The sequence below is a fragment of the Juglans regia genome, chromosome 12 (assembly GCF_001411555.2).
Source record: "Juglans regia cultivar Chandler chromosome 12, Walnut 2.0, whole genome shotgun sequence".
NCBI lineage: Eukaryota > Viridiplantae > Streptophyta > Magnoliopsida > Fagales > Juglandaceae > Juglans > Juglans regia.
In genome coordinates, this window is record NC_049912.1 from 28122230 (window position 1) to 28132748 (window position 10519).

Below are 10519 nucleotides of genomic sequence, written 5' to 3' on the forward strand. Positions count from 1 at the left end.
GGGCAGTGTGTGCCCTAGGCGACTTTGTGGAGGTTGGGTCTTGCTGTTTTCTGTAAACACCCGATGGAAGGTGTTTGTATAAGCAGAAAATACAAGAAAATGCAAGAAAATGGATTCAAACTCAAAGTTGACCTTGCCTTCAAGAGCAGAAGAGAGAAATTGGAAAATCAATTATATTAGACTTCCGGATGATTAACACTATAGAGCCCTCGGCTCGCTCGATCAAAGAAAACAAAACTAACATGTTGAATTAAAATAAAGGAAGTTACTAATGAAATTAACTGGCTATGGGCCATGTATACTTCGTTTGTGAACTGTGACATCTTTCCACCTACCTCCTACCACTTGACATCTGGTTGTAACTTTTTGTGATGCCCTGCTCTCGATCGGATGTTGGCTATATTGATTATTCGGTACTTGGAGGAGGACGCATTCTCGCCTCCGTTGCAGACATGTTCGTCCTCCCCCTCTCTTCTCGGTTCGCATGTTTGTCTGTCCTCTTGTCGTTAGAAACGTGCTAAACCCATTGTCTTTTGTTTCACTCAGGCCCAACACTACAGTTTTGGCTTCCGACCACCAATCTGAGCAGCCATGAAAGCACCATGGAAAGTTCTGCTATTGTTAAAAATAAAAGAAAGAAAAAATTATCTTCGTCATTCGGACAAGGCCCCTCATGCATACCCCCTTTGCTGGCCTAGGTTGTTTGCGTTTGGAAACTCTTTTTGTGGAATTCATTGCGATTGGAAATGAAAATCATTATACATGGATCCACTGGTGATTTTTTGAAGTGATGGAAATACATATACCTAATACCATAAACCAGCCTCCGATCCTCGCGCGGTGATCATTCAATAAGCATTGGCAATCTGAATCTGTCCAACAAGTTTAACCAAAGCTACACCCGAGAGTGCAGGATCATCAGCTTGGTTCCTCTTCAACATGTTCAGATGTTACGCGAGAATGAAAATGGCGGATAGTCGCGGGGCTTACTACGGTTTCACGTCAAGAATTTTTCAACATTTGCTCCGAATAATCTTTCTTGGACCCTTCGCTCTTGAGGAAACCAGTCGTAGGATAAAGACGAACAAAAATACGGGGAAAAACAACAGGGATTCCGATTGCTGGCCATAATTGCTTGCTAAAAGGGTTCCGAAGGGATTTACTATAATTGATTATAAAAAAAATTTAGTGCACTTGGGAAGGGAAGAGCAAAGCGCCGTTCAAGACATAGTAATGGCTGATTAGACTACACTGAAATTTCATACAGATCGCATAACCGATACTTCGATGATTCCATGCAGTGATTCTGAGGAAGAACATAAAATTCTTTTACGAAGAATTTCCTTCCCAAAACTATTTATACTCCTACAGCATTTACCTTAGAATTTTGATTAAACATGTCAAATCTACATATTTTGCAGCGCCCTTGAGTAAATTACATGTGTCATGACCCGCAAACTGCACAACAAATATCAAATATGAATGAGGAAGAGACGAGAAAAACAAAAGCAGAAGACTGGAGGCTCTGAACAAATAGACCAAGAAGTCTTGTACATTGTACAGCATACCTAAATTCGAGATGGGCCAGCAAGCAAGCATGTAAAAGAACTCCTCACTGGCAGCTACTTCATCATCTCTGGGCTTGATCCGAACCTGAAGCTCCGACCGGAGTAGCTGGCAAACTGCTTGCTGACCCATTCTCAACAGGTGGTGGCACACCCCATTTGCCTTCAGATTCAAGGGGCTCAAAGACATGAACTCCCCCATCTGACAGTCCCATTGCAAATTGATGCGGTTCTTGTGGGTGAGCCGCAATCACTAGTGGTTGTACATTAGAACTGCTGGCATTCAGGAAACAAAGGGTTGGAATCTACAATAGCTATCACGCATATGGGTAGGCAGAGTGATGTCAAGTTTCCCATGAAAAACTAGCAATTGTACCCATAAAAAGAAGTAATTGCAGAACATGATGCACACAATTGAAAAATTATCTGTGTTATTGGACAAGCTATTTTACCAGGTTAAAAGATAGGCTCGATCAAAATTTTGATGTGATTGCCAAAAATTCAGCATCTTTTGGAGCCTAAATTTGGGCAGTCCAATAAATTCTCTAGGGTCAAAAATGTTTTAACAAGAACCAATGTTAAGTTTAGAATATGTTTTCCAATGTTAAGTGAGTTTTTTCTTTAAGAAAAGAAACATTTACAGTCTTAAGTTTCAACCCAAGCAATTCTTTGTGCATAGGGCCCAAAGAAGTTTTTTTAGCATTATTTTTGGCTCTGGCATGGATATATGGCTACACTGAAGGAATACAAATATACTGAGGAAGTAAAATTAACAGTGACATTCAGACATATTGAACAAAATATCATCGTATCTAAACAAAGATTGTAGCCTGAATAAGCCTGTGTAGGCTTGGAGCTTGGTAAAGTACCTGACGCTGGCAGGAAGATAAGCAGAAGGATTGATCCGACATCGTAGTCTCAGATTTGCAGCACTAAACACGCAGACTGTGGCATCTAAGAAGCTGGCATATACCAACTGGCTATCACATGAGAATGTCGCATGAGAGATGGGGGCAGATTCACGTGGGACCCACTACAGATGAAGAATACGTCAGAACCAAAAACAAAAGTACGAAAATTGTTCCTTCCAAAAATATAAAGCCCATGGACGCGGAAAATACCTGCTTTACACAATCTAGTTTTGTTGTTTCATATATTGCAAGCTGAGTTTCATGTACAACCAGAAAATGTGCCTGGTCCTGATGGAACTGTACACGTGTGTCTGATTGTGCTGGAGCCCTTCCAGCAGGAAGCTGCAAGTATCTAGCCTTCTGCTTTTCCCATCCATCAGAGTTCCATACACAGAGCTGGAGGAAAAAAATAGTACAATTGTAAGTGAACCAACACAAAATTCCTTTGAAAATTAAGAATTATTGATTACGACTGATTTAGAATTCAGGAATAATATGCCAGATGATAGTGCTTCGAACTTTGATCACTGTTAATAAAATTGATTAATAATCAAATTCCAAAGAAATCAACATGAGTGCGAGTTAGGAATTGCATTCCATGTCAGAGAAAAAATAAGCATTGATCATTATTATGGAATTATTTAAAGATGTCAGACGAATAAGTTGAAACATTGATTAATCCTTTAAACATATCAAGGGTGAATACGCAGAATTAATCCTTAGCTCTGCCTTGCTGACTGATGTTTGCAGATTCATTAAATAATGAGATTGAGGAAGTCGATTAGGTCAAGTTCACAACAACTAATCAGAAAAGCAACACAAATCTGCAAATAACATTTGAATAGGAAAATTATTACCTGAGCATCCGCTCCAGATGAAACTAGCACATTCAGTGCATGAGAAAAGGCAAGGCCAGTTATTCTTTTCGAGTGTCCTTTTAACTTGCTCTTAACCTGCATCAAGAAAGCATTAAGTAAATAACATTTCCAACCATGATTGATTGTGGTGGCCATATACTGCATCATACTTCATCTACGCGAACGTTGTATATCTGAATTGTGGAATCATCCATGCCAATGGCAATAATGTTGTTATCTTGAGGATGGAAGGCAAGAAATGTAGCCGCAGGTGGTGGTGGCATGAAAGTTGTCATTGTCTGCAGTTTCAAGAAAGAAATTGAAATTGGTCAAAATGAAACTAGTCCATGAATTCAAAGTTACACAGGACTCATGGGTTACCTTAAATGTCATCATATTGAACAAGGAGATCTTTCCTCCAGATGCTGACATAACATACGAATCATTCTTGGACAAAGCAAAGCAGGGCACAGCCTCTTCAGGACTAGTTTCAGAGACATCATTGGTCATTAGAATTCCACTTGGTGGTTGCCATAATTGAGGTGACACACTGGCAGTTGCCTGCAAGATAAATGACAATTTTCTTAGACAAACCAGAACTCATTTTTCCAGATATGATCAAAGAAATACTCTGGCATGTCCTCATACCTTTCCAGAAGAATTACGATCACTGCGCTGCCATTTCCAGAGCAGATGAATGGCATTTGATGCTAATGCTAGAACAGCATTTCCTGAATTCGTATAGATTAACCTTGATATCTGTGACAATCAGAGGAAATACTTAGCGAACAAAAAAATCAAGGAAGCTAGTGAGGGTATTTTGTTGGAGATGGGATGGAATCAGAAAAAATCTTTAGTGAACTTCATGAGTTCACCTGAAACAGAATTATCCAATACACGACACACACACACACACACACACACAAGAAAAAGGGAAGATACCCTTGCTATCCTACTAGTATTTATGTACTTTGAATGTTTGGTCTATGAAAAGAGCAACGTAGGTGGAAAGAGACAACCCAATTTGTGGGCATGAAAAAAATGTAGTACAGCACATGAAAGTACAAGTAAATCTTAGGAGAGGAACACAATGCTGCCAAAGTGGCTACAGACTAAAACAAAGCAGGATCACAAACATGGCCAAACTATATCGTGTTAGAGAACCTTCCAAGAATAAAGCCAGTTAGCACATATCACACCTTGGTTACTCTCAGGTTTTCGGGAAGCCTCAAGGATCGGCATTGAGATGGTTCATTGATTTCAGTGAGCTTCCAGATCTTGGATTTGTCATTGGATTCTTCTGTGATTCTAGGTTTCACGTCCCCGAAGTTCCGGACATCCCCATTCTGGTTAGATTAATATGTCAATTTAATGAACATTAAAAGAAAAAAAACAAATTCATAAGCAAAATGCATTTAAAACAAAGAACCAAAAAAGATAATATAGCAACAATATAAGGTGTGCTTGGATAGTAACTTCTATTCAATCTATGATCAGCAGAAACTTACAATGGCCCAAGTGATATGAATAAAACATAATAAAGGGAAAAGGGCATGTGCCACAAACCATTCCAGCAATAGCAACCACAGAGACACCTCTGTCCGCAAGTCCAGCACTAGTAGCAGCTGCTGCAGCAGCTGAAATTGGGTTTATTGTCGGCTGAAAGAGATATCATATATTAACACAAGATTAGCTCATGCTGAGGTCAGGGTGTCACAAAAGCTAACTATCTGACAAAGCTACCTTCGCCACAGCTTCAGACGTTCTCGATGCATCATAAGAAGGATTTTCCAATGTGCGTAGCAACCTAATACCTTCTGTATTTGCTAAAACCTTGATTCCATTCTCATTAGCAGAAACAGCCAACAGAGTCCCATCCTTGTTAAAGCGGATACGTGGGCTTGCCTAGGAAGTATGAAAGATAATTTGTTTAGAGAGCAACTTTTAGTGATAAGCCAAAATGCATTAGCCATAAACACTGGGAGTATACAAGAAAAAAGGCTTAAACAGAAAGTTGTGAAGACGAAATTGAGCAAAAATTTTTCCGAAAGGACATGCTTCTAATTATTTATTTAACTTGATGAACTTACTGGGAGGCCTCCATCAGCATCAACAGTTGTCAAAAGTTGAACATTGTCCATATCCCAGAATTTGATTGAGAAATCATCACCAGCAGCCAAAAACCGGTTTTTGGTTGTATCAAATTGCACAACACCCAGAGAACGTTTGCGGAATCCTTGATAGGTCCTTTTAACTGCCCCTTCGCTTTCATTCCATTCAACAATAAATGATTCCCCATCTTTACTTGTCCCACACGAAAAGAGCCTGCAATATCCACAACCCCCACACCCAAAAAAATAAGTCAAAACAGGTAAGACCCTGTCTGGTTGTTGACAAGAACCCGAACAACTGGCAAAGGACAAGCAGTACCGACATAATTTTTTTGATAAGTAACAGTACCGACATAATTACCTAGTACCATCAGCACTGTAAGCCATTGTTGTGCACCAGCGACCAGGAGCATCATAATCAACTCGAGATCCCAAGTTGTCGTACAGCCATGCTTTGATCTTTCCATCCAGTGCTGTTGAAAAGATAAACTACGCATACAAACGCACAAAAAAATATGTTAGGAACAAAAATTCTAGGATTTGGGAAGGATCCATGAAAGGAAAGGAAAGGAAAAACTAATAAGCCTGACAAGTCTAAAGTATTCAATTAAAAAAATCAGAGAAAATGGAAAGCATACCTGAATGTTTTCCTTATAGTGGGGACAGACGGAATAAACAGGAGCCTCATGACCTTCAAAAGTATACTGCTTTGCACCAGTAGCAGCATCCCATACCTACAATTACCAACCAAAATTAGTAAGGCATGGCAAACTTAACCTCCACTCAAAACATTTAAACAATCAAACATGTAATAGGACCAACCAACCTTGATGCTCTTATCATCACCACAGGTTATCACACAAGGCTGCTTATTTGGATGGGAGAATGCTATGTCATTTACTCCACCAACGTGGGCATCAATCTAAACCAGCAAGTACAGAGCAACATTTAGTACAGCAACTCAAATACCACATGCAATAGAGTAAGGGATTTGAAATGGCAAGCTTCATATAAGATATACCTCCAGGTGCTGCCGTACATCATCATTCCCATGATAAGAATATATTTGAACAATGTGCCTGGAGTATGCAACTCCTGTAATTAGAATAGAATAAACATATCATCTGATTGTCCAGTTCGCCTTTAATACGCACGCAATATATTCAATTATATTATATGGGCTGAAGAACCAATATCGTAAAGCTTACCAAATAAAGAACCGTCAGGGCTCCAAATCACACGATTAACAGATACACCTGGATCTTTAACTAAAGCTGCCTGAAATCCATCACGGAATTAAAAGCTTTAAGGACAAAACATTAAACTTAAATTGGATCATTGATTAAAGAAGATGGGACACACCTGCAGAGGCATTGAACATGAACTAATATCCCAAACTTTGAAGTTCTTCAAAACCAACCGCTCCCTCGAACCAACTTCCCATAAACCTATGTCCCCAACATTGGTACCAACTGAAACACAACATTCAAAATATTCAAGGTTCAATTCCTTGTAGAATAGTAAACACTTCAGAGTAAGGAAATATACCAATTAAAACACAGTAGTACTCAGATATTTATAATTAAACAAGAGGTTTTAAACAAAGGCAGACCAAGAAGTATGGTCTGTTGACCAGGATGAAAATCCATGCTCATGGGAGACGATCCTTGATTTAAGGTCCTTGAGACAGTCTTCGGCAAGTCATCGGGTGCATTGAAAGCCTGACCATGACTATGACCAGGAAATGTTACTGGCAAAACATTGACAGGCAAATTTACCTGCACCAAACGAATACTAATCAGGTTCAACCAAACTATTTTCAAAATTTCAAATAAAGAACCTTAGAAAGAATAATACCGCCATCCAATAATTAAATGTTACCATGAAAAAGCAGAATAGTTTGCTAAAGCACATTAGATGCATGCACACCTATTGATTCTTGCATTATAAACTTGTCCTTATTGTACTTTTTATTTGAGAAATCATAATTGTCTCATCGAGGTATTAGTAGAATGAGAAACAATCTTAATGTGTAAAAAGTAACTTTTTTCACTCGTAATCATGGATGTCACAAAGCATATTTTCTTTGTTCAGTACAATACCTCATCAGAAATTCCCATTGGTCTTGTTCTTTTAGAAACATGGTCAGACTCCCCAGATGGGTACTCTACAGTAGGATTGGTTGGAGGAGTCCTTGGATGCTTCAGAGCAGCTATTTGAGATAAAGAAACACTTCCATGGTCATAATTGGAACTATATAGAACATCCGATCCCCATAAAAAAGCAAATGAAATCAATACCCAATACCAAAACAGATTAATCTAGTACCAGGGATTGATGGAGCACCAAGACCAATAGCCCCTCCCGAAACTGCCGGATGATTTACAGTGGCAGGATTGGACATCCAACCTGCTAGTGGTGTTGGAACTGGTGCTGGTGTAGGCTGAAAAGGCTGAAAACATAAATTCAAGCAAATTAATGAAAGGCTATAAACATCCAACTAAGTTTACTTTGCACCCAAATAAGTTGAAACCTACCCCATGTGCACCTAGGTTAGGGAAACCCCCAGCTTTTGGTAAGGATCCAAGCAGTGGATTGTTTGCAGGAGATGGAGCTCGTGCACCATTTGGTTGTCCACAAGTGTGATCCACAAATAGAGTTTTTATATCTGGATTTGGCCGAGGGTTTTTACATAGTTGGTGCTGCCAATTCAAGCTGTAATTTACAATAAGTAATCAGATTGCATACTGAACTAACACGAGTGTATGCTGATGATAGACATTAATGTTACTGCTGTTCTCCAAAACTGATACAACTACAGCCCCTAGCCTGTGAAGCATATATTTCATGCTAACATTCACAGAAAGATTACTCTTGGCATCACAGGAAAATTAGATCATTCCTGCATTGTTTACCCGAGCATTTAAGGCACGGCCCCAACCTTAAGAGCAGGGGCAATCATAGCAGAGATGGCTAAAAGATCATAATCATAGGTTAACCTATGATGCATAACACAACACTCACTCTAGATGTCATGAAAGACAAATGCACTCATGCAAATAATTCAATAAGAAATCAAAGGGAACAAGGTACCAAGTAAAAACACCTTGAAGTCCATTTGAAGCTAGTATACAGTAATCCATTTAAACTGAATCTTGCAGGATTTCTAAATAAATTACCTCTGGTTGATGAGAGTCCGTAACCGTGAATTTTTAAGGTTTGGGAATTGCAATTTGTCGCGGAATAAAGGATTTGCTTCAATTAGCTTCTTGAGCTCTACCAACATGATTGCTCTGGCAGATTTGGTATCTCCATATTTGGAAAGTTGTTCGTTTTCCCTGTGATACAACAAACCCATTTTGACTTCATTTTCCAAAAACAACGGTAACCTGGATGAGTTCAACACAAACTCATCATACCTAAAATTCTCCAATGTCAAGAGCTGGGTGATTTCCTTGAAAAGCTCTTCATTAAATGTGGCAAAAACTTTCAAATCTTTAACTAATATATCCACAGCCTTGGAACGATCATGCCTATCAAAAATTTGAACAATCTCATTCACAGACAATATACACACAATCTCCAAAGACGAAGAACCTGTTATTATAAAACCAAAGATTAGAAAATTAGTACTTAAAATTTGTAAGCTTACTTATCCAATGCCTCGAGATACTTCTGCTTCCTTATCTCAAAAAATATTTTCATTGAATACCGATTGTCATCCACTTTTGTGAACCCGGATAGGTACTTCTCAACCTCATCCCAATTCCCATTATGCACCTCATCCTCAAAGTATTTCATATTGAAGAAAAACCCAGATTCCTGTTCAAGCCTATTTAATAAACAAAGCAATTAATGAGGCAAAAGTGCATAATCAATCGTTCGGAATGACCTATCAATAGAAAACTAAAACAGCAGAAAAACAACAGAGAAGTAAAACTAAATTTTAGGAGCTTACTTGTGAACGGTCTCTTTGAACTTCTCCTCGTCAAGAAACTGTAAGATCAAGAACACAAGCTCTCTACTAAGCGACGACATGGTAGTCGCCCCGTCGTCTTCGATTCAAAAAACACGAAATCACCAAAAGCAGCGCTAGATCTGAAAAAATATCATACGTTACACAAATCGGAAAAAGGGGCCAACTCTTCCTAGCTTAATTGTTGAAAAAAGGCAAAACAAACAGCACAAAGATTCAAATCTATACCCTGAACCAGATCACTCAACCACCATCCATCCCACGCAAAAGCAACCCATTTTGCAAACAAAATTACTACAAGTACTTAGCACTCAACAACATGAGTAAAGCTTAGAAATCGGGTCAAAATCCAAAAAATAAAAAATAAAGGGTGTTTATTTTTTTTTTTTGTGAGGATCACGGAAACAAAGAAAGCAGCTTTTAGACCATGTGGGTATCAAAGACGCATAAGCATCCCCAAAGAAGACGAAGAAGAAAAAAAAAATAGAACAGCTTAAAAAGCTAAAAACTTTAAAGTAAAAGATTCTAAATTTCAGAGGGAGAGGTTGAGAGAATTAAAGGAAGCTCTTACCTTGAAAACCAAAGAACACGTTAAACAGAAGGGAAGCTAAGACGAGCTTTTTCCTCTCAAGAAATGGAATTGTATTACTCTCTCTCTCTTTCTCTGTCTGAAAAATTATATAATGAGACATTGAACTTGCAGAAACGGAGGGTATTTTATAGGAGGCAGACAGATAAAGAGATGATAACTAACTGTACGTATCAACTGATACGTAAATAAAATGGATAAGTCATGGTGATATGCAGTTCTGCATATTTATATGTCCAATTGAAGATGGGTCCCACTTAGCCGGCTAGACTTTATCGAGGTCATCGGCTCGGAATCTCCAGCTGACAGCTGTCCTTCAGCTTGGGTTGGACCGAGAGTTAGAGAAATCATAGGATACACAAAGTACATGAGACTGTTCTTTACTTATTCCCGTAGATTTCAATCAAAAGATCTGAGCTAGTTTTCGAAGTCCATCCAACGGTAGATAAACAAGAAAGAGCAACACTCGAGAACAAGATCGAAATATCCGAGAAAGCGACTTTTACTCTG

General features: G+C 38.8%; 1 protein-coding gene across 2 annotated transcripts; it reads right to left on the reverse strand.

The window, feature by feature from the left end:
• Positions 1–1202: 1202 nt before the first annotated feature.
• On the reverse strand, positions 1203–10112 carry LOC109003274 (protein TOPLESS). Of its 2 annotated transcripts, none has more exons than XM_018981355.2 (27): positions 9992–10112; positions 9403–9542; positions 9097–9276; positions 8864–8977; positions 8624–8782; positions 7982–8159; positions 7773–7896; positions 7547–7656; positions 7057–7222; positions 6807–6916; positions 6653–6722; positions 6466–6539; positions 6271–6366; positions 6083–6178; positions 5806–5933; positions 5424–5658; positions 5077–5238; positions 4900–4992; positions 4533–4679; positions 3982–4092; positions 3715–3894; positions 3504–3632; positions 3334–3429; positions 2687–2872; positions 2435–2598; positions 1569–1838; positions 1203–1458 (listed from the first exon to the last, which is right to left on the reverse strand). In XM_018981355.2, the coding sequence occupies exons 2-26, from the start codon at positions 9480–9482 to the stop codon at positions 1631–1633; spliced, it is 3396 nt and encodes a 1131-aa protein (XP_018836900.1). In that variant the 5' UTR covers positions 9483–9542; positions 9992–10112; the 3' UTR covers positions 1203–1458; positions 1569–1630. The 2 variants fall into 2 exon arrangements, with proteins under 2 accessions (XP_018836900.1, XP_018836898.1); XM_018981353.2 differs by having other exon boundaries at positions 1569–1841.
• Positions 10113–10519: the final 407 nt, after the last annotated feature.